General features: G+C 45.5%; 4 protein-coding genes across 5 annotated transcripts; 2 read left to right on the forward strand and 2 right to left on the reverse strand.

Annotated features, from left to right (window-relative positions):
- The first annotated feature begins 4979 nt into the window (after positions 1-4979).
- On the forward strand, positions 4980-8922 carry LOC119322582 (PTI1-like tyrosine-protein kinase At3g15890). The gene is made up of 4 exons (XM_037596063.1): positions 4980-5274; positions 5834-5993; positions 7677-7939; positions 8024-8922. Exons 1-4 carry the CDS (start codon positions 5240-5242, stop codon positions 8688-8690), a joined length of 1125 nt encoding a protein of 374 aa, XP_037451960.1. The 5' UTR covers positions 4980-5239; the 3' UTR covers positions 8691-8922.
- Positions 8923-9538: 616 nt separating this feature from the next.
- LOC119322775 lies at positions 9539-12296 on the reverse strand. The gene is made up of 5 exons (XM_037596284.1): positions 12103-12296; positions 11527-11579; positions 10255-10434; positions 10076-10162; positions 9539-10000 (listed from the first exon to the last, which is right to left on the reverse strand). Exons 1-5 carry the CDS (start codon positions 12154-12156, stop codon positions 9841-9843), a joined length of 534 nt encoding a protein of 177 aa, XP_037452181.1. The 5' UTR covers positions 12157-12296; the 3' UTR covers positions 9539-9840.
- Positions 12297-12467: 171 nt separating this feature from the next.
- On the forward strand, positions 12468-17514 carry LOC119322777 (tyrosine--tRNA ligase 1, cytoplasmic-like). Its single transcript, XM_037596287.1, has 9 exons — positions 12468-12765; positions 12904-13172; positions 13864-13945; positions 15545-15650; positions 15772-15854; positions 15999-16138; positions 16335-16443; positions 16604-16663; positions 17168-17514. Exons 1-9 carry the CDS (start codon positions 12601-12603, stop codon positions 17168-17170), a joined length of 1017 nt encoding a protein of 338 aa, XP_037452184.1. The 5' UTR covers positions 12468-12600; the 3' UTR covers positions 17171-17514.
- Positions 17515-18374: 860 nt separating this feature from the next.
- LOC119322776 (putative F-box/FBD/LRR-repeat protein At5g22670) lies at positions 18375-20578 on the reverse strand. Of its 2 annotated transcripts, XM_037596286.1 has the most exons (4): positions 19378-20578; positions 19079-19222; positions 18919-18976; positions 18375-18813 (listed from the first exon to the last, which is right to left on the reverse strand). In XM_037596286.1, the coding sequence occupies exons 1-4, from the start codon at positions 20461-20463 to the stop codon at positions 18542-18544; spliced, it is 1560 nt and encodes a 519-aa protein (XP_037452183.1). In that variant the 5' UTR covers positions 20464-20578; the 3' UTR covers positions 18375-18541. The 2 variants fall into 2 exon arrangements, with proteins under 2 accessions (XP_037452183.1, XP_037452182.1); XM_037596285.1 differs by having other exon boundaries at positions 18375-18976.
- Positions 20579-24259: the final 3681 nt, after the last annotated feature.

Below are 24259 nucleotides of genomic sequence, written 5' to 3' on the forward strand. Positions count from 1 at the left end.
CGTTTCCATCCAGTTAGTGTTGTTTGACAGTGTGTTGACCATCCATGGACTTTTCACTGGACCATTTTGTCCCTACTTCCTTGATCTATTGTGAGACACTGCCAAGTGGGGCCCATCACCGAGAAAACCACCCCTCTCTTCCCACTATCATGTGGGACCCACAACATACAAAATATCTGTAAATTCTGCATAACTTTTCGATGCAATAATTAACACACCACAAACTAATTAAATATACTAGCTAATTACATTGGGGCAAGTGTTAAAAGAATACAATGGGTCAACAATTAGATGTTGCCTCTATAGTACAAGGATGAGCTTGTCGGAGCCAAAGGATTTGTAGCCGGAGCTGACCAAATCCTCCTTGTCGGAGGAGAGAAGGAGAATGAGCTTGTTGGCGCTATTGGTGACGATTCCATGGCAGATCTCGCCGGATCCGCGGGAAAATGGAGATGGGGCAGCGAGGCATGCAGGTCCCGCGGCGGAACAGAGTTAGATCTGGGGCTCTTGGCGCCATGGCCATGGTGTTCTCCTGCGGGGACATAGAGAGGGATGTGAGGCAAGGGGAAAAGAAGAGAGAGCGAGAGAGAAAGGGGAGAGAAGGAATACAGGGCATCGGCGGGATGACCTGCGGGTCTCACCAACAACGAGTTTCACGGCAAGATGAGATCCACAGGCGCGAGGTTGGTTTCATGGCGTTGGGCAGCCATGGATCGATCTGTAGACACGTGAACGAAGAGAGGGAAAGGGATTAGAGAGGAGAAGTAAAAGGGAAGGAGGAGAAAAGCAACTGTGAAGAGAAGAGGGTGGTCCGATGCTGCTCCGGTGAAGTCAAACGATGGCGGCAGTGGAGTCTTCCGATCCAGATCGGGTCGAGGCCGGGGCTGGTGGCCACCGACGGGAATGTCGACATCGCTAGTGGTGATGTGACCTTGCGCAGAACCATGGAGGTGGAGGACTAAAGGATAAGATTTGAGTGATGGGGGAGGGGATCTCGGGCTAGGTTCTGACCAGCGGGAGAGAAGGCAGAGAAGATCTGGAATGGTTTTCACAGTGATGGGCCCTACTTGGCAGTGTCTCGTGAGAGAGTGAGGAAGCAGGGGAAAAAGGTCCAGAGAAAAGTCCAAAGACGGTCAACACACAGTCAAACGACACTAACTAGACGGAAACGTGACGGAAGGGTAAAAACACAAGAGGAGCAAGCGGACTTCATCAAAACCGAGGATTTTTGGAAACTAGGGGCCAACCAGCCGAGTGGGACACAACTAGTGGCATGAATACAATTATCCCTACTTTCTAATCTAGATTATTGCTCTAGTGAAAGTGGGATACTGAAGGAAATATGCCCTAGAGGCAATAATAAAGTTATTATTTATTTCCTTATTTCATGATAGATGTTTATTATTCATGCTAGAATTGTATTAGCCGGAAACTTAGTACATGTGTGAATACATAGACAAAACATATTGTCCTTAGTATGCCTCTACTTGACTAGCTCGTTAATCAAAGATGGTTATGTTTCCTAACCATAGACATGTGTTGTCATTTGATGAACGGGATCACATCATTAGGAGAATGATGTGATGGACATGACCCATCCGTTAGATTAGCATTATGATCGTTACAGTTTCATTGATACTGCTTTCTTCATGACTTATACATGTTCCTCAGACTATGAGATTATGCAACTCCCAAATACCGGAAGAACACCTTGTGTGCTATCAAACGTCACAACATAAATGGGTGATTATAAAGATGCTCTACAGGTGTCTCTGAAGGTGTTTGTTGGATTGACATAGATCGAGATTAGGATTTGTCACCCCGTGTTTCGGAGAGGTATCTTTGGGCCCTTTCGGTAATACTCATCACTATAAGCCTTGCAAGCATTGTAACTAATTAGTTAGTTGCGGGATAAAGTATTACGGAACGAGTAAAGAGACTTGCCGGTAGCGAGATTGAACTAGGCATGATGATACCGACGATCGAATCTCGGGCAAGTAACATACCGATGACAAAGGGAACAATGTATGTTGTTATGCGGTTTGACCAATAAAGATCTTTGTAGAATATGTAGGAGCCAATATGAGCATCGAAGTTCTGCTATTGGTTATTGACCGGAGATGTGTCTCAGTCATGTCTACATAGTTCTTGAACCCGTAGGGTCCGCACGGTTAACGTTCGATGACGATATGTATTATGGGTTATGTGTTTTTGATGACCGAAATTTGTTCGGAGTCCCGGATGAGATCGCGGACGTGACGAGGAGTCTCGAAATGGTCGAGACATAAAGATTGATATATTGGATGGCTATATTCGGACACCGGAAGTGTTCTGAAAAGTTTCGGGTAAAACCGGAGTGTCGGAGGGTTACCGGAACCCCCCGGGGGCATTAATGGGCCTCGATGGGCCTTAGTGCGAAGAGAGGAAGGGCCAGGAGGGGCTGTCCGCCCCTGGTTCCGAATTGGGCTAGGGAAAGGGGGCGGCGCCCCCCTTTCTTTCCCCCCCCCCTCTTCCTTTCTTCTTCCCCCTCTTCCTTGGGTGGAAACCTACTAGGACTTGGAATCCTAGTAGGATTCCCCTCTCCTGGCGCGCCCTAGGAGGGCCGGCCGGCCTCCCCCTTGCTCCTTTATATACGGGGGCAGGGGGGCACCCTAGAACACACAAGTTTCTCTCCCAATCGTGTGTGGTGCCCTCCTCCACAGTTACACACCTCGATCATCCCATCGCAGTGCTTAGGCGAAGCCCTGCGCCGGTAGCATCATCATCACCATCGCCACGCCGTCGTGCTGACGGAACTCACTCTCGTACTTAACTGGATCAAGAGCATGAGGGACGTCATCGAGCTGAACGTGTGTTGAACGCGGAGGTGTCGTACGTTCGGTACTTGATTGATTGGATCGCGAAGAAGTTCGACTACATCAACCGCGTTATTGAAATGCTTCCGCTTTCGGTCTATGGGGTACATGGACACACTCTCCCCTCTCGTTGCTATGCATCACCTAGATAGATCTTGCGTGGTCGTAGGAATTTTTTCGAAATTACTGCGTTCCTCAACAAAGTGTGAGTCCCATTTGATCCCAACAGTGTTCTTATTTTCCTCTAAAATCATACACTTGCTTACTCCTGACAAATGGGGTCCACACTTATCATTGTGGGATAGAGAGAACTGGCATGTGGGTATAGGAAAATTTTTGTCATATAACATGGTCAACGCGTTTGACCTGGTAATAACAATGTCTAATGGCATTTTTGAGCAAGCATCTGATGAAACGATGGCATTTTTAGATATCTAATGGCATTTTTGAGCAAGCATCTCATGGAACAATGGATTTTTTTAGCAGTTGTAATTTTTAATGGCAAAACTGATTAGTGGGACACAACTAGTGGCATAAATGATAAAACCCCACAAATGAAATTTCATCTCTCCCAGGTAACAGGGGTTCTTTGTAAAAAAAATATATATATATATCGAGGGTGTTTTGTAAAAATCAGGTCACACGTTCCTTCTCTCCGGCCCAACGGTTGACAGCGGGCTCCGCGTGCCTAGTCAACATCGATTCCGTATAGAAATGAGATAAGCATTGTATTTGCGCATCAAAGCTAAGCTTTTGCACCACTTTAATGTACACCACAACTTTTAGCATTAAAGTGACCGTTTGCGCCAAGTTCTAGCACCATCAGTGTAATTTACTCTACAATAAACTAAATGTCAATCTTTTCCCTTAATTATTTTTAACAAAAATGGTTGAATTCATAAGTGCAATGGCAACACCTTGAAATAGTTGAGTTTCATAATGGTAATATTTTATATCTCTGATTAGGGTCGGTCGAACCCGACGCTCAATGATGCCGCGATGTAGAGTAGACTGGCGGTAAGATCTCTGTGCTGCATTCATAAACTAAAAGCCATGTGAGCGTCCGACAACCATGCACACACAAAACTGTCTTTCGCGTCCTACTCAAACCGCTACTCCGCTCTCCGCACTGCATTCCTACCGGTCTAGAGCGGTCGTGACCGGTCACTAGCGCGTGTTCGGTCGAATGATGCAACATTCACAACAGTGATGCGTTGGAGGCGCTAGCTCCGGCCAGCCGTTCACGCCATGTCTGCTGGCTCATAGCAACGCTATAGGGTGGGGCGACAGGACGGATTCTTATTACATTGAAGTTGGTTTATTACTGTGGGAACCGAACGAGAACGAGCACCTCTACCAGTGCATGGCGAGCAGTGGTTTCAACTGCATTAGTCATGGGAATTAAGGCAGTACTAATCACACGAATTAAGGGGGGTTTTGTTGGATTTTGATTAGCTATTTTTCACGGGCGAAATTTTTTGCTTGGGGCGAACGAGATGCATATGCATCTTGACTTATATTCTTAGATTATATAATTTTCGTTAGGTGCCCTATGCACTTGGACGAGAAGTATAAACGAACATTGATTAAATTGTCAAAAGAAAATGAACAACGATTAACACTGATTTGTCTGAGCCAATGAATGTTTTGCTAAACAATACCCGTAAGATGCAACGCAATTTGCACAAGAAAACAACGAGGCAATCAATACATTACACACGTTCGACGAGAACTGGTCTCCCAATCCATCTAAAATAACATTATTCCCCCATTGTTTGCACTTATCTTAGCGAAGTGTCCCCAGCAATCTTCTCATCTTTGGTCAAACATAGCCATCCAACAGCCAGCCAGCCAGGCCCTCCTCTCCCAAAAAAACAAAAGTAAAAACAAAAACCCGGGCCCCAGCCACAACCCATGGCCCTACCGTCAGCCACAAGGCCGCAGGCAACGACCCCGGCCCGTCACCCGCCGCGTCACCTCACCACCCCCGGTTTAATCCCGACCGTTGGGTCCGTTACCGCATTGGTTCAAAACCCGCCAACGGGAAGCCGCCAAGTGGGCGACGCGCCCCGGCGGGTCACCGCCCGCGGGTGAGCGGACCGCGCCTCGGCTGCTTTGCGTGCGCTAGTGGGGGAGCGGTGCGCGTCGAGGGAGCCGACAACGCCCCGAGAACGAGAACTCCTGTGCTGTGCTGCCCCTCTCTCTCTCCCCCCACTGAGTCTCCTGTGCTGCCCCCGCTGACCTGCGGCCACCGACGGCGAGTGGAGGCGGACGACGGGTTCCCGCCGCGGGCTCTTCGGCGGCGCCGCGTCAGGGCTCGCGCGGGCTGGTGCTGATTTGAGGGAGATTCGGGGCCGGGGCCGGAGCCGGCGCGGCCTCTGGGGATGGGGTGGCTTTCCTGCTGCAAGCGGTCGAACGGGTGAGTGGCAACGGGGTGATTTAGCTTACTGGAAGTGTGTTTTGGGGAAGTTTGGGTCGTCGGTTGGGTACAAGGGTGGGGTTTTGCCCTTTTGGGGGAACTCGTACAACAAGATTGTTCCAGTTTTATTTGTTGTTGGTTTGTGTGGGAGATTGAATTGGAGCCATTAGCTTATGAATTCTCTCTTTATCAGGTTATTATGTGTTGTTGATTGGCTTGAGTAGCAATTGATTTTGATTCTGGGGAAATACTGAGGTTGGGGTTCCTAAATCTGTGAGCTTCATTTCTGATTTGCTCATAAATTAGCACAAAAAAATTACTGTTGTTATCGGGAATATTGCTGTTAATTTGAAGCTGTCAGCTAACGAGCTGCAGATACAATGGAGTGCAGATTTTTATGCATAAGTAATTTGTTCAAAAAAAAATATGTTGTGAAGGAAATTGTTCAGACTTGCGGGGGGAATAGTTGGATAGAGTGCTAACATTGCGGCCTTACTTAGTGTACCCGACAAGTAGTTGAATTTTCTGAAGAAGTTCTAATAATCTGTTGTGCTCCTAGGGCCCAACCCGGCAGGAAGAAGAAGAAGAAGGACACGACATGGCGGATCTTCTCACTCAAGGAGCTTCAGTTGGCGACCAACAATTTCAACTACGATAACAAGCTTGGTGAAGGTGGATTCGGCAGTGTCTACTGGGGCCAGCTCTGGGACGGATCACAGGTGCAGTCCCTCTCTTAAAAAAAATAAGAAACGCAAGATGCCGCAACTTGTGTTATGCTATGTGCACACTGATTTGTTGTATCTGTTGTTTCTAGTGTCTTTTATTATTACTGCTACGAATAGGACAATGAAGTGGAGTCCCGCGGTTGTTGGTGCTTGTGATTTATAGCTGAATTTAGTTTCACCTCCTAATTTATTTCTGGTTTCTAGTGCCGTTTGAAATTTAAAATGGTTGTAGTTTTCAGAGCCCGGGAATATTCTTTGAGAATGAACAACAATCCAAACTGGACCCACACTCTTTGAAAGTGCAAAGAACGAACTTTCTGGTCTGGTGGAAAACTAACTTTCTCTCGCCTTCAACTATTGGTTTACTTTTCAAGTCAAAAGAACTGTTGGTTTACTTTTTTATGCATTCACTTTACCGAGGATATAGCCTTTGCTTTGTGGTAGAGAAGGTTTCATGATCACAAGCTAGATAGGACCATATTTTTTAAGTATGAATACAGCCGAGGAGGTATAGAAAATTAGAAAGCATATATGGCCTGGATAGATGCAATCATACTGCCTTGACAAAGCCAGACAATCACTATATGTTTGTTCTGAGTATCTGCTTGTACTAGGTGTAGAAATGTAAATGACATCTTGGTAGACTCATATGGATATATTTAAATGAAAGATGAGGCAAGAGGTTGACTTGGGATGAACTTAATAAGTAAAGAATTAAGGAAAGTTTGATCAAAATGCCACGTCTTAGTTTCCTTCCTGATAAACGATGCCCCATCATTTGTCACTGACAGGTGGCCCTGGACCCCAAATGTCGTGACACACGCTATGATCACTGAACGGGGTAGAGTGGGGCCATATATCTACCTGCTAGTTTGTGGGGCAGTGGCATAAGTGCATAACTAAAAACTACTAGAAGCCCACAACTTGGTAGCTTGTGTTTTTCTAGAATCCTATGAGCATATTAAAGGGAGGAGTCGTGCTATACACACGACATAAATAGACGATTCATGCACGATGAATGAAATCAGGCCGGACATACGTATGATGGAAAGAGCATCAGCCGCTGGATTTTGTGTCGTGCATACGTCCGGCACGAGGATCGTGCATGGAGCAGTTTCGTAAAGGGAGTTGAAACAGAGTACCTATATAGAAGTTTATCTTCAGAAGTTGTTTATAAATGACAGTGTGTTAGAACTGCTCAACTTAATCTCCTTTGCAAATATTGTTTTTCTTATTTGGATATTGTAACCAATGAGCAATTTTTTGTAAGATAGTGTTGCTGTTGCCTAGCTTTTTGGTATGTTTGTTATCGACTTTATTATGACTGTTACTCCCTCCATTCCTAAATATAAGTCTTTTTAGAGATTTCCAATATGAACTACATACGGATGTATATACACATATTTTAGAGTGTACATGCACTCATTTTACTCCATATGTAGTCCATAGTGGAATCTCTTAAAAGACTTATATTTAGGAACAGAGGGAGTACATTTCATGAGAAGTTTGTAGTTGTTTTATTTCGCCAGAAGTTTTAAGTTGTTACGTTTCAATTGAAGTGCCATGTGGTGACTATCAGAGTATGCACCTTGTATTTATTCCATGTAAAGTCAAGAAATTGCATTTTAATTCCTCCCCAACCTAGTTAGCACCTCAACTGTTTATTCCATGTAACAGATTGCGGTGAAAAGGCTCAAGAGTTGGAGCAACAAGGCTGAAAAGGAGTTTGCTGTCGAGGTCGAGGTTTTGGCACGAGTGCGGCATAAGAGCCTCTTGAGCTTACGTGGATATTGCGCTGAAGGCCAGGAGCGCCTGATAGTCTACGACTATATGCAGAACCTGAGCTTGCACTCTCACCTGCACGGACAGCATGCAGCTGAATGCCATCTTGGTTGGGAGCGAAGAATGAACATCGCCATTGATTCGGCTGAGGGCATCGCGTAAGCCTCTCAACATCACTTTATAATATTCATTCATCATAATGCAGCAGTCTAATAACATTTAAATACCTCTCCGCCTTGTAGTTATCTTCATCACCATGCGATCCCACATATCATCCATAGAGACGTCAAGGCGAGCAACGTTCTCCTGGACGCGAATTTCCAAGCACGGGTCGCCGATTTCGGGTTTGCAAAACTCATACCAGACGGTGCGACCCATGTCACCACAAAGGTGAAAGGCACGCTCGGTTACCTCGCGCCGGAGTATGCGATGCTTGGCAAGGCCAAAGAAAGCTGCGATGTCTACAGCTTCGGAGTGCTCTTGCTAGAGCTTGCCAGCGGAAAGAAGCCGGTCGAGAAGATAAACCCTACGACAAAGCTCACCATCACCGAGTGGGCGCTTCCACTCGCTCGCGAGCAGAAGTTCAAGGAGATGGCTGACCCGAAGCTGGGGGATAGCTTTGTCGAGGCCGAGGTGAAGCGGATGGTGCTCGTCGGGCTTGCTTGCACTCAGACCAAGCCAGAACAGAGGCCGGTGATGTCCGAGGTTGTGGAGATGCTCAAGGGGGAATCTGCCGAGAAGTTCTCCATCTTGGAGAATGATGATCTGTTCAAGCCTCAGCCGACCAGCTCTGTCCAGGGCACCTCTGGCCCCTGCAGCTCGGACGCCATCACCGAAGAGAAGGAATCGAAAGAGGATACGATCGAGGAGGCGACTGATTCGAGCGAGACGGTGCCCTCAGCTAGGTAGTGTGATGCACAAAGGTGTGTATATCCCTTCCTGGGATGTGTGTGGTTTGTGTATGTCTGCGTATGGTTGTTTCTTGTTGTTGGATGGTTACTTGGGCCCTTCACCAGTCCAGAGATGTACTTGTGGTTCCTTGTATTGTTGATTTCTTTTGGCAATGGTTGTGATGTGGCTTGTAAGATTCGTATTGGACTGATTCCGACAATAACAAGTCGTTCATGTGTTCCTGTACTCACCCAATTTAACTCATCAATTATCTGGTGTGCAAAGCCTACGGTTAGCGACTTATACTTGCGCAAAAGACTTTTTCACTCAAGCAGATTTTACCATGATTGTCATGATTTCTTCATGGTCAAAAATTGTACAAACACACATGGAGAACATATTTTCACATAGAGTTTGCCATAGGCTACAGATAGTATCTCTGAATAGACAAGTTTAACTGCAGAAATAACTACACATAGATAATATAATATATGTTGAACCTCTATGTTATACTCCCTCCGTTCCGCAATATAAGGTGTCTTAACTTTTTCAAAAGTCAAATTTGTGCTTGTTTTTACCAAGTTTTTAGAAAAATACTTTAATGACTACAATATCAAACTTGTATCATCAGATCCATCCTTAAAAATGTATTTTTATATTTTATTTATTTTGTATTAGGAGTGTTGATATTTTATTCCAGAATCCTAGTCAAATATACATATATGTTGTGACTTTCACGGATTTATGCACCTTATATTCTGGAATGAGGGAGTATTATTCTTGATAAATATAACAGTATGAAACAAGCTACAGACAAAATCTCTGAATTGAACTGGCAAACACATAAAGCACATGCTTCACAGTAATGCTGGACCATGGAGAGGTTTTGAACAATACTATGCGCATTCAGTTCACAGGTGATGCATTATCCATACATAACTATAGCTCAAAGGTAAAAAAAAAACATGCAACACCTACAGAGCATAGGATTTCTAACAAGGATGAACCATTATACATCATCACACTCATGCGGCGTTGCAAATCACAAGCATATATGATTCGTTCTCATCAAACACATAAAAACAATTGATATCTCAACCTGTCAACCATATCAGTCTTCCAGACGAGTCTCAACACAGAGTTCAGAAACTGCCTCAGTCCGCCACACTCAACTCGTGAAATTATGTTTATTAAAGAGACGCATAGCATTAGGATTCTTCAAAACTGCATTGGATCTTGGCACCTGGTTTTTCCTGCGACTCAGGAATTCGAGGGCCTTTTTAATGTGCTCTGTTGACCGAACATCTTTCAGCAGAATTGTTTCAGGTCTGATAAGCATTAGCAACCATTAGAATAACAGTTTAAAAGAAAATCATACGAGAAGACAGGACCATGAAAATTACCCAGTAGTTGCAGTTTTCAATCTTTTCTTCTTCTTTTGGACATTCTGGTTTACATTTTCTTCCTCAGAATCTGATGAGAAGGTTTGCCTGAAAAAAAATATGAAGACAGGGTAAGCAATAATGTCCAAAAAGATTAAAAAGGATTTAAATGTATGGCAGTTTGAAGGCGGTAAACATACTTCTCACGTGCTGCAAGCATTTCAATTACGCTCTTGGGAAGTGTGCCAGGCATAGTATGTGTCTCCTCATCCACTTCTGTATCTTTATCTTCTACTTTCAGAGGCTTCTTTTTATTCGGTTTTGAGGATGTTTTCCGTTGGGCCCAGCGTTTCCTCCGGTCTTTCTCCTCCTGGGTTGCTCTACAAGATTACACGTTGTCAGGTCAGAGAGGGTACCATCAGCAGGAAAAGTGACATCAATTAGTGACTAACATAAGTCAACAGTATATATAAATAGTCAGTTCGGATGGATGTTCCCAAAAAGACAGAAACAACATGCGTTTGCCAACAGATTACAAGAAATGGGGGTAAGCCTATTTGCAACTACAGATTTGCCACTGAAAATGCACTACTCATGTGTCAATGACACGAGGGTCCAAGAAGAGATCATGGCAAATGTGTAAACCCAAAACGCAATAGTGACATGTGTTCAATAGGCAGGACTAGAAATTGAAAATTTTGAGGTAGTATGCACAGAAAGCTCTAAGTTTAGGGTGAAAGGGATGGTGATGTGCCACATTCCCCCCAAAGCCGCAACCCGTGAGGAATTACCCTGTTATAGAGGAAGGGCATGAGAAGTATTCATCCCTGAAGCCAACCCCAGGGTGGGTATTACCGCCCTGGTGTTGGGGATACCTCCCCCATCAACAATCACCTTCCCAGTGCCCACAAGTATATGTTCTTATATACGCCCAAGTTGCCACATCTGCAAGTCTAAAGCATAAGCATTTGGTCTCTACCCTTACAAATTTCTGCATAACCTTGTACAGTTTCTTTATTTAGCACTCCACCATCTTTTTGTGGACTAATAAGACTACATGTTTATACTTAATCATATAATAAACACATAAAATGAACTCAACATCACTGAACTTTAGGTATTTACAGGAAAATACTACCCCAAAATCCCTAGTGAGGATGGGAGGCAGCAGAAAAGGTGCCACAATAGCTAAATGTGCATATGAATGGTAGGCAATCATCGCTCATGACGAATGACCTGTGGCCATCCCGCTGCTGAAGCAGTATAAACCAATATAGACCAGAAAATCACTTATTAGACTAATGTAGCATGTTTTTGGCTTTAGGATTTTTTTTATGAGACCCGCAAAATCTACAACGGAAAATCGGAAATTACATGGAGCGAGAGCAACAGAACGAATAATGATGAGCTTAACTTCTCAAAGTCATCTCCACGTGTCCACTCAAACAGTATCAGAAGTGCAAGACGCAAACCTGACAGCACTGTCCTTCTCTACTTTGCTGATTTCTTCATGTTTCTCCACACCCTACAAGGCATCAACAGCAGGAAAGAACACTCAGCATCATGTAGACATACTCCGACAGGAACTAGATTAAAGAATGGAGGAAGCTAGACGAAAAGCCACCACCGAGACTACAGAAGTTTGCTTGATCCTGACAATGAGCACAAGTCTTCCTATATGGGTCTCCCTGCTCATCATGATTTTGTGCTGCTTTATGTAAAGCTTGCATCCCCAGCAGTGTTGGGTTCTAAGTATGTGTTGTTCACTCTTGGCCGATTAGAGCTTTTATTGATCTAAATCCGGGCTCATTTCGAACCTTTATGTCTATATAAATTATAAAGACAAGAAATTCCTGTTCCCGGAGCGTAGTAATCGGCCTTGGTGGGAAGTACAGGTGCTCCTAACTAGGCGGAATACTTCAGGTTTGCTGCTACCGGAAAGTACACACGCGCAGCACGCGGACTCCTCGCACACTCCTACGTCACCCAGGCTTTACCAGCGCGAGCTCTCGTCTCACAGGACCGGAGGGAATAGCCAAGGAACGTACCTGGACGGCGGTGAGCTCCTCGGGGGCGCCGTCGGAGTCGCTTCCGCTGTCCATTTATGAGCTGAGACGTTGCCGGTCGGAGCTCCTCTCTATTGTGGTCGCTAGCCTCCGTCTCCGCCGCCGCCGCCGCCGCCGCCGTGGGAGTGGGTACTTGCGAGGGTTTGAAGCGGGTGCGGACGGGAAGGGAGGAAGGAAAGCCGGGCTTTTCTCCTTTAGTTCCCCTCTCTGGGCCGCCCACCTGGGCCCGTTGGGCTTATTTCTTTTTTGAGAAGTCCCGTTGGGCTTATCCTAATGCGATCGGGTTGGAAGTGGACTCGGACACCAGATTTCCTCTACAAATTCGAAGGCACCACTCAAAAAAAATACAAATTCGAAGGCAGAACTTATTCTCAAAAAAAAAAAAAAAATCGAAGGCAGAACTCAAGGAGGAAAGGGAAAAGGAAACGGAGGGCGCACGACTACTGGGCCAAAACAGCCTGACGCGGCCGGAGCAGCATCATGGCGGCATGGATGGGCGTGGAGGAGCGCGGCGAGACGCTGCGGAGCACCGCCGAGGAGCTCGTCGGCGAGGACGAGCTGCTCCCGCTGCTGCACGGCAACCCCAGCCCGGTCTGCCTCAACAGCTTCGAGCCCTCCGTCTCCGGCCGCGTGAACATCTGGCAGGTCAATGATAATTCTCTGAATCTCAACTTGCCGGCCGGCCAAGTTGCACCGCATGCTCCTGCCCTAAATTCCTTGAGATTTGTAAGCAAAGACTGAGACACATACTCCCCTTCTTCTCTTGTTTTTGTTTCTCATCAGGGTGTTGGGAAGGTGATCAATGTGAACAAGATGGTGAGGGCCGGATGCAGAGTGAAGATCCTCATAGCGGACCAGCGGACTGGAGCGAAGGACTCGAGCGAGATCAGGGCCGCCGGTCGCCACGCGATCGAGGTCTGGAAAGCCCTGGGCATGAGCTCGGACGGGGTGGACTTCCTCTGGTGCTCCGAGGAGACGAGCAGGCGCGCGCACGAGTACTGGCCGCTCGTGATGGGGATTTCCCGGAACCACCGCGTCAGATCGTTAGCGAGGTACTCCTTCCGTCCATGTTTACACGACGTTTTATGTCTAAACTTTTCCATCAATTTCAGCATAATCTATTAATCGATCCACCATCTCCTTTCACGTAGGCATAGTGCTGGTCCTGTACGATTTTAGTTGTCATGTCATTTTTTTTAAATCTTTTCTGCTGTTCAACTTTTTATTTTCTGTAGTTCAACTATTGGTATTTGACTGTGTGCATCGTAGTTATGCTGAAGTGGGTGTTACTTATTATGATTTATATCCGTTTGATGCTACATTTTGAGTTCATAAAAGAGTTATATTATCCAAAAAATAATTTAATCTATAATATAGTTAAGCAGAAGTGGGGTATTACTGTATTATGATTTGTATTTGTTTGATGCCCCATTTTAAGTTAATAAAAGCATTATTTTATTCAAAATAATAATTTAATCTATAATATATTAATCATTTGTCACAAAACACACACAGTTTGATACTGCTTTTGAATATGAATTAAATGGTATAATTTTTGTGGCACATAATCAACGTTCCATTAGTTAGATTAGCGGTTAAAGTTGAACCTCCAAATACCCATGCGCCATGTAAATAGGAACAATTGCGTGCAACTCTAAATTAAAGCTGGGTTTTTTTAATTCTTTACCATATCTATCGATCTATGTCGAATATGTATGTGATAATTGTTCCGTTTGTTTTTAGCATGCATGCGGATCCTGAAAATGTGGCGTGTAATCAGCTCTTGGAGCCCCTCATGAAGTGTGCTGATATACTCTTCCTCGAGGTTTGTATGTTGTCTACCTACCATTATTTATACCTTTTGTGGGGTGTATACATGAGGTTTTACATTCTAGCTTATGGAGGAGAAAATAGTAAATCTAAAATGCTAACTAAACCGCTGATTTCTTTTTTTGACTAGAGGTCTGACATTATATTTATTCAATGACTAAGAAGCCAAAAAAAAACACTGAAAAACTATAAAGTTACATCAAAACGCCAACACAGAACCTCCGATCGCATCTTGATGTCCCATGGTAAAAAAAAACATAGATGACCATAACTGCATGAGCTTGTTTAACTATGAGTAGCCGCATCAGCCCTCTACCACGACAAATGAGAATCTTTGATTACCAAATGCACGATGGTTGTGAACACTCCCCTCACAAGGCAGGTTGGCGAGCAATTGCTTTATCAAAATACATGATAATGATAGGACAAAGGGGAGAAACCATGACACCACTAGCTCGGCGGCATCAGCCGCAAAGGCCACGTCGAGACCGAGATGGAGCTGGAAAACATTCCACATGAAGTTGCCTGGGTGTTTTTTCTCTCATTGGTCAATTTAGTGTGTGAGGGATGAGGCCGAGGGAAAAGTCCCATTAAGGCAAGCACAATCACAATCGATCATCAAGAGGCACCAGGATATCCGTGTGTCTACGATGTGATGCACACCCACGGCCACTCATTGTTCCCCACATGCCTTCATCCTTCATCGTTCGTGCATATCTCATTCTTTTACCTTGGATAGGAACTTCTCTCGAGTTGGAGATGGCTATTCCAGGAGGCTCACTTCCTTTCATTTGACCGGGCTTCAGTTTAAACATATTAAATTATGAGTCAACTAGCAAAGTGCATGTGCTACGCCGTGTAACCACAGAAACATAAGGTCGAATTTGGTTTACTTAAGAACCTTGTATGCTAGCTTAAATGAGTTTTGACAATTGGCACAGATGACACGTGTGAGAGTTGCGTGGAAAACTAGGTGACTAGTGAACGTATGACCAGTAACTCGAATCTTTATAAGTGGGAAAAGATAATCTGATCTATCCCTTCAATGTTACTTAATATGAATCACACTTCTTCAACTGAACTTTTCATTTTCCCAAAACATCATGTTTAACAATAGCTAATTAGAGAAAGTGAATATGAGTTTAGAGGTTCTAAGGTTGTGTCGGCCCGAGTGCTTGGTGTAGGTAATGCTTTCTGATTCTAACCCTAGTAATCCCTCCATTTTTGTTTACTTCAATATTAGCTTTGTCTTAAGTCAAACTTTTTGAAATTTGATCAAGTTCTTAGAAAAAAATCAGTATCATTAGATCCGACATGAAATATATTTCTATCTTATATTTGTTTGGTATATTGTAGATGTTGATATTTCTTTCATACAAAGTTTGATCAAACTTTATGAAGTTTGACTTACGACAAACCTAATACGTGGATTAAATAAAAACAGAGTACTGCCTTTTACCACTTAGATTTACTCACCACAAGTATATATTGATATGGAAATTTGGATCCACAAAAGTGGATGGCTTGGAACGATTGTAAAAGCTGCCATGGTCTACTAATACAGAATCTTGATAGTTATATTTTCTTTTTGTAGGCAGACATATGCCAGATGGGCGTGGATCAAAGAGAGGTGAGTATGATGGCTAGAGGATACTGCGAGCACATTGGAAGGGCAAATAAACCAATATTTCTGTTGCATCGTATCCTATATAGTTTTTCACGAGGATGATGTTATTCACAGATTTATTAATGTATATGTCTATGTGGTGTAAGATATAGCTTGGTTTGTCAAAATGTGTTTCTCCTTGACACTAATTATAGATGTGCTACCTGGTTTCAAAGAAGGACAGCAGAGAATGTCAGAGAGTGATCCACTGTCAGCTATTTTTATGGAAGACACTGAGGTTTTTCTCACAAAACTCATCTTTACTTCCTCCCAGCATTGCTATATTGAGCTCTTGATTAGTGGGAACGTCCATGCCTAATGTTATGGTGTGCAATTTTTTTCTTCCGTGGCAATAATTTCATTAGCAACATGTTTTTTGCAGTCTGAGGTTACAAAAAAGATAAAGAAGGCTTTCTGCCCTCCCAAGATTACTCAAGGAAATCCATGCTTGGAGTACGTAGAGCATATCGTTCTCCCTTGGTTTAGAGAGTTCGAGGTGGTCCCACCTGATGGCGGTAACAGGTAGTAACTTTTTTCCCCAAAGACAACCAAAATATATTTCCCTAAAGAAAAACACTAGCAGAATATATTATTGCTGCAAGCCTGCAATCGATAAAAGACGTCTGCCTACCGCAATATCTGTCAAGAAAGAATCCAATGATATGGCACGATTTTGATAGCTGTGTTCAACTGTAACATCTGTTTGTTTGGTCTTAAGCCGGACCTACGTAGGAATTGAAGAACTCCGCGAGGATTACGGCAGTGGCACTGTGCATCCCCGTGATCTGAAACTTGCTCTTGCAAAAGCAATAAACCAGATATTGCAGGTAAGAGACACCCCCAAGTCAATTTTTCTATTCCAGTAGAACAGGGTGTAAAGTGGACTTGTTTGAAAGTCATGATAAGTTTATTTCCATGCTATTGCTTTTATTCGAAAAAATACTTCTATACTGCCTTAAAGATCTTACCAGTGCCTCATGTAAACAGCTTGTACGTGATCACTTCGAGAAAAATTGCGAAGCCAAAGGTCCGTGTGACGATGTTAAGGTACATGCCCCTTAAAACTCACTTGGATGAATGCTCACAATCATTTTGGTTGTCATCGGACTACATTCTTTCTTCAGAAATGTTGTCAAACTGAACAACTTCTATCCTCATGCATCATGCCTCCAAGGCCAATAAGCATTTTATTGTCAGTTTTAAAAAAATAAGCATTTTATCTGATTTTCACAAACTCATTTCAGGTTTTAGTTGAATTGACTTCTTGAATCATGCATTTTAGTAGCATTTGCTTGCTCTTTTGAGTATAATACTCCCTCCGTTCCTAAATATAAGTCTTTTTAGAGATTTCAATAAAATCTACATACAAATGTATATAGGCATATTTTAGAGTGTAGATTCGCTCATTTTGCTCCGTATGTAGTCCGCATTGGAATCTCTACAAAGACTTGTATTTAGGAACAGAGGGAGTATAGTTACTCAAATTGAATTGCAATTTTGTATTGTATACATCATGGCAAACATTGACAAATGTGCAAGGCTGTTTTGCAGTGAGAGGAGCAGCCAAGATAACCAAGAACTTATGCATGTTCTGTCAACAATCATTCCTAGAGTTATGTGCACTTCAAACTATTGCAATCAAGATAGCCAAGAACTACAGACATATTTTGGAAGAAACCGTTTTACAAACTATGTATGGTTTTCTTATTTCAAGGAATTTTGTGTACTTTGAGCTATTCCCTCGTATCAAAATATAAGGTGTTTTTGGGTCTAAATCTAGAGAAAAAAAGGTTTTATATTTTGATACAGAGGGAGTATTTTCCATTACTGTGTTTGAATGACACTGAGCACTTGCACAACTTCAAGTGGCTATCCATCTAAAAGCATTCTTTGGTGTACTCTCTAGATAAATCAGCATTTCTGTAAGAGCATGCTATTACTCATCCAAAAGTCTGAACTGATGAAGGAAGATGGGCACTCCCCCTCACGTCTAGGCTTATTTAGTCCTTACATGGGATCGATGTAGGCCGCAGAATCGTTTTTATTGGCACCCCCCCTCACGTCTAGGACCTCTTGACTCGGATACCATATTGAATTCATGCTCCAGCCAACTCATCCAAAAGTCCGAACTGATGGAGGGAGGCGTGCAATATATTTCAACACTTACATATTGAATTCATGCTCCAGCCAACTCATCCAAAAGTCCGAACTGATGAAGAAAGGCGTGCAATATATTTCAACACTAGTGTTAGTGCATCATAGCTTTAGTGATCTAAATGATCTTATATTTCTTTAAAGAGGTACTCCCTCCGTCCAAAAAACTTGTCCCTCAAATGGACGTATCTAGCACCAATTGCTAGACCCATTTGAGGTGGTGCTAGATATGTGCTAGATACATCCATTTGAAGGGACAAGCTTGGGTCAAGCTTTTTCGGACAGAGGGAGTATGAAATAGGGAATGAGTAACAATTCAGCTTCAGTATGTCAAAAGCCTAGCATGCCAAAGAGGTAAAAGGGGGATTAAAATCAGCTAACTAACACTGTAACTTTGAGGAAGAGTAAACAGACCATAAACATGCAATGCAACTCCCCAGATTGTAATAGTGCCCGTACTAGACACACCACTAGCGTGATCTTGACTCACGTGGCCGAAGTTGGGTTTATGACTTCAACCCAAGTTTGCCCATAGATAGTTGTGCATGATCAATCTGGAATTCTGGATACACTGTTACTCAAGTAGATTTAACAAGGAACATCAAATTAGTACCCAAGAAGGCAATACATAAGCTCATATATCTCAGTTCTCTGTTACTTCAACCCACATACTTAGGAGAAATATCTCAATTCAGAGAAGCAGCAGATGGAAATACTAATGCTAGTGGAAGAATAACACTGGCCAGTCTTCATAAGGCACACTCCAGCAACCTAAAGATAACCCAGAGGCTTGAACTGGCCAGAGCTATCTCGCATTTCGAAATAGGTTGGCATATAGCAGAGGCAGAGAAAAGGGTCATCAAATGAGAAGTCAGATCCTTTCGAGAGGCTCCAAGCACTAGGAAATTTGCTGAAGGTGAGTTGCAATTTATCGCCTCCACTGGCCCATTTGGCACCTTGCAGAGCTTTCATCTTGATAGCAATCTCTTCAGGCGCAGCATATCTTCCAAACTTCAACTCAACCACCATCCGCTCCAGCACCTCTGCATTCTCAGCAATGAACATGAGAAAGGCAAACTCATTCTCATGCCCATGGTACTCACGGAAAACGATTCTTTTGAGGCGCGATCGGACGCACTCAATCATACCATTCTCCTGCCAGAACTTGAGGCGGAGGTTACCAGTGGGTTCATGAGTTTCCTCGGACTGCAAACATATATCGACCCATAGTTGAGCTATATGCAATGACAGATAATACAGGAGCAATGTGCTGCTATCCCGTAAATGATAGGAAAAAGTTAGTTTTACCTGAATAAGAAGAACCTCGACGTTCGGAAAGCACCTGAGGAAGCTAGGCAGCATCTTGACTTCATTGCGGATTCCAAAATGTAGGCTCAATGCTAACATCTGGACACTGGGGACAATCGTCCTTGGGCTCACCTGTGTACTAGCCTGCAAGGGACCAAATGAGCATAAAACTGATCGCACATCATTCACATTTGCTGATCGATAGGCAGACAAGCACATAAACAGGCCTTTTTGCATGCATATCATCAAAACAAACAAATGGAACTCAGGAATGGGCTGACAGAGACATAGAGCTGCACCTTGATGGTGGTGTTGCCAACCTCCAGCACATGCCATCCTGGCCGTAAGTATCCCAGCAAACGCAGCTGTGGAGCACGACCAATCTTGACTCTAATGCTTGTTTTGCTCCTGGCCGTGCCGAGGCCGTGGCTTGAGCAGCACCAGATGAAGAGACGCTCAAGGCATGGGGCGTCCACCACAGCGACCTCCTCCACAGTGGACAAGCAGAATTGCGCGCACCGTAGGCTCTGACTGGCAAGACGAGCGTGCAGTTGGGTCTGGCTTCCAACGACCGCGAGGATCTCTAGCACGGGGCTGGCGGCGAGCACGAAGTCGAGATCCTTGTCCGTCATCATGACGCAGCCGAGGACGAGCTCACGCAGATTGGGGAAAGCAGCGCCGCGCGGGAGGGTGGCGGTGTCCGGAAACAGCCAGGCGCCGAGGTAGAGACGGGTGAGAGAGGCGCAGCTGAAGAGCGCGACTGGGAGGCAGACGCCACGGGGGAGGGGCCACGGGCGGTTGACGAGGACGAGCTCGCTGACGCCTTTGGTGGCGAGGAGCTGAACCCAGCGCGCGAGCACGCCGCGGTCGGCGCGTTCCAGGAAGCTGCAGGTGAGGCTGACGAAGGTGAAGTTCCCTTGGTGCGCCTCGAGGGCTGCGGAGACGGCGCCGGTGACGGCGCGAGAGACGGCCCCGGCGCGGCCGGGCCGGGCCCCGGCGCATGCCGCGGGAAGGAGGTGGGTGTCGACGAGGACGAGCGGGGTGGAGCGCCAAAGGTGGTGCCAGCGCGAGGAGAGCACGGCGGTGCGCGCGCCGTCCTTGGCGGGGAGGCGGGAGACGACGCGGCGGAGGAGATCGTCGGGGAGAAGGCTGACGCGGTCGACGCCGTCGCCGTCCTCCGCGGTGGTGCAGGAGAGGGAGGCGGCGGTGGAGACGGGCGACTCCAGGAGGTAGGAATAGAAGAAGTTGAGCACCATGTTTTTGTAGGGGTCCAGCGTGTCCGGATCCAGCCCATGCCGCATGTCCATGGGAACGCCCGGGTCCTCCGCGGCGGGGGAGTCGGCTCGGAGCAGTCGCGGGTAGAACTTGGGCGGCTGCCTAGCCATGGTGGCCGCCGCACAACGGCCGTCAAGGAGGAGGAGGAGGGTTTGGGGGTTTGGGGCTTCAGGCCGGCATTTGGGGTATTTTTTTCCGAGGAGGAGGAAGAGGTGCTCCGGAGAGGAGTGACCGTGTGGGAGCAACCTTTTTTTTATTTGACCCATACCCTCGCCCCTATGAACGCACACCCGCACATACTACCTCTATGAGCACCTCCGAAAGACTGAGCCGGCATATCATCTTGAAATTTTACGAAGTCACCGTAGGCGCCTCGTAGTCGACGGGAACGTCTGTGTCACCGGAAATCCTGAAATAAATCCAGGGTAAATGCAAGCACCACAATTTGTACCCTGGTGGGCTGGGATACCACTGTCCATCTAACCATCCAACCACAGGTTGGTTCGCGTGTGAAAGCAACTCTACCTCTAGCACAAAACTGGCTGAAAGGGTCGTGCTAGCTTTTTTTATTTTTGAGGGGTACGGGTAGTGCTAGCTGGGCGGCCGCGTAGCACGCATGCACGACAAGGGCTAAACGGGCCATGCTTGGCATGCGACATGTCAGGGCCTGGAGGCTGGGCAGGCGGGACGGTACCGCACGACTTGTTTATTTGCAACCTCGTGTCATTGTATATTTGTATGGCAAAACCTATTTGGCGCTGCAGGCGTCGGTTTCTTCGGTTTTCTGCAAACTGGCGCGTGCAGGCGCGTTAACTGGGCTCGGCCCATTTACTTCGTGTGCCTGACCCGACCTCCCTTCGCTTCCTCGTCATACATCGCCCCGAGAGCGCCTCTTCGTCTGGCTCCTTCTCCTTCCTCATCCCGCAATGACGACGGAGAGGATTTTAATCGATTCGTCGTCGTTCTCGCGGAGGAGGGACCGTCGGAGGAAGTGGGTCATTCAATCAGTTACCGCGATGGCTTCTGTTGGTTCGTCCCCTCTAAATCCTATCTCCTTTGTTGTTCGTTCGCTGCTAGGGTTTGTTGGTCCCCTCTTGTCTGTTTTGCTCCTTTTTAGGCTTGTGTTACATTTGCTCTTAGGTTTTCGTGGTCTTCCGCTGTTAGATCCGCTCCTTTGTTTAGGGTTCATGGTGCTGGTTCGTCCGAATCGATCCGGTCCACAAGTTCTATGGGGTGGAATCGATCTTTTGCTCCATATGCAGAGATCCGTTTGGTACTCTATGGTGGGAATCAATCTTGTGCTCCATGGGCAGAGATCCCTGTAGTACTCTAGGTTTTTGTAGTGGAATTTCCATTTAATACTCTAGGGTCTATGGTAATTTCTACTTTCATTAATTTTCATCTGCGAGGTCAATTACCCCTTTGTTGAAGTCTAGTTCTGTATAGGTATTTGTGGTGAAACCATCATCAGCAGCTCTAAGATTTGTGTCAAAAATCATGATAACCAAATCCAAAATCCCCTTAGTTCTCAATTGTTTTGTGTTGAAACCCCCTTTTTTATTCTAGGGTTTGTGTTGAAATCCTGCCAAGTACTCTAGTGTTTGTTTTTTAAACCCCCTTAGTACTCTAGAGTTTTGTGCTGGAATGCCCTTAGTATTTTGTTTTTTAATTGGGCTAATTTTGGATTTTGTTTTCTTGATTAATGATTCATAAAGATATTATGTGCCTATTATTTCCCAGAGCAGTAGTTCCATCTGGTTCGTGCGGTGTAGTAGTGTGTGTGAATCCATCTCCGCGCTAGGGTTTTGATGCGTGTGAATCCATCTCCTTGCTAGGTTTTGGTAGTACTGAGTGTGAATCCTTTGAACCCCAAGCATGGCATATCTTTTTTCTTTGTTCTTGTTTAACCTTTGTTTGAGGATTTTTTTAACCGTATAGCTGCTTCTGGTTTATTTGTCAATTTTCCCTTAGTATCTAGTGTTTTGAGTATTATCTGGTAATATGAAAGTTTCATAGTTAGTCTTTTTTATTTTTTGTTAGTAGTTGTTGGTAAGAAGATGCTCAGTTGTTTCAAATTCAACTTGACTTTGGAGCATAAGAAGGTATCGGAATTGACCAAGTCGATGAATCAGAAGGGGGTGAAGCAATTGAATATCCGCCCCGAGGTCTTCAAAATGACTAAGGTGGTATGATCATTTTCTTTCACCTGTAGCTTTTAAATTCATTACATTATGACGTAGAGTCAAGAAGAAGAACCTGGATGCATATTGGCATTAGAGTTTAGTGGATGCTTTGCCATGGTGCAACCAAGTGGGGAAGGAACTAAAAAAATTCCTCCTCTTACGATTAACTATTAGTCGCTCGGAGAGTTTTGCTTACTTGCTACTATTTTTGTAGTGGATATTTTGCTTTAGTTGCCTAACACAGTAACAAATGTTTGTTAGTTGCAAAAAAGATGTTGTGTTGTGGACTGCTTTGTAAGTATTTTTTGACACTACATGCAGTTTAAAAATGCTCTTATATTCAAGGACGGAAGTAATCTAATAACTTGAAATATCCTTTTGGAGATGAGGTATCAACACTTAGGGAAGATCATTGTGTTTGTTAGAAGCATAATAGTTCTTCACATGAGCGTAAATGTCTTGCAATGCAACCAACGTTTCATGTTTTTTGTGTAGATCAACCTGGTGGTGCGGTCTCAGTGTTTTGTTAGAACCTTTTTCATGGTGGTGAAAATCCCAGATATGTGCGATGGCCCACTAGTAGAAGTAGGGGACATCGCAGATTGGAAGGTAACTCAGGATTGGAGAAGGGCAAGAACTAAAATATAGGATTGGGGAGACCACTAGAGGATGAGCTCTCGCAACTCGCCTGACGACCAGGCGGGCGATTGCGGGGGGCTCGCCGTCGCCGCCTCCCCCGCTGCTGCAGATCCCACCCCACCCAGCCAACAGCCTCTAGCCACCCATGCCATCTCTAGCGTCCTTGCCACCGCCACCCACCCCCAGCCCGTGCTGTCGCTTGGCTGTCGACCGGACCTCCTTGCTCGCCCCAATGTCGCCGCCCGTCGACCCGCCGCATGCCCTACTGTCCCCCGTCCAGGTATATCCTTTCATGCTCGTGCCTTGGCTTCTTTCATGTCGGGCGTCGTCTTCGACCCCGTCGCCTTCCCCTCCCTGTCCCGGTCCGACTCCCTATGGATTTACATCCCGTTCAAAGCGTTGTGCTTCTCGGGCGCGGGGGTCGCGCGCCTGCTCGAGTACTTTTTCTGTGGGGAGCACGAGAGTCCGGTGGCCACGCGTGCCTCGTCTATGGTCTTCCATGTCCAGGTCGCGAGCCCCGCCATTGCTAGGTTCCTGATCGAGGTTGGCCCTGGCCTCATGGTCGCGGTCAACCTCGGGCTGCATGCCTCCCTACGCGCTGCTCGCGAGTGGGTCTGTCAGTGTCAAAACCGGCGGATCTTGGGTAGGGGGTCCCGAACTGTGCGTCTAGGCAGATGGTAACAGGAGACAAGGGACACTATGTTTTTACCCAGGTTCGGGCCCTCTCGGTGGAGGTAAAACCCTACTCCTGCTTGATTAATATTGATGATATGGGTAGTACAAGATTAGATCTACCACGAGATCAGAGAGGCTAAACCCTAGAAGCTAGCCTATGGTCTAATTGTTGTTCGTCCTACGGACTAAAACCCTCCGGTTTATATAGACACCGGAGAGGGCTAGGGTTACACAGAGTCGGTTACAATGGTAGGAGATCTACATATCCGTATCGCCAAGCTTGCCTTCCACGCCAAGAAAAGTCCCATCCGGACACGGGACAGGGTCTTCAATCTTGTATCTTCATAGTCTTGGAGTCCGGCCAAAGATGATAGTTCGGCTATCCGGACACCCCCTAGTCCAGGACTCC

Source organism: Triticum dicoccoides, chromosome 6B, assembly GCF_002162155.2.
Source record: "Triticum dicoccoides isolate Atlit2015 ecotype Zavitan chromosome 6B, WEW_v2.0, whole genome shotgun sequence".
Lineage (NCBI taxonomy): Eukaryota > Viridiplantae > Streptophyta > Magnoliopsida > Poales > Poaceae > Triticum > Triticum dicoccoides.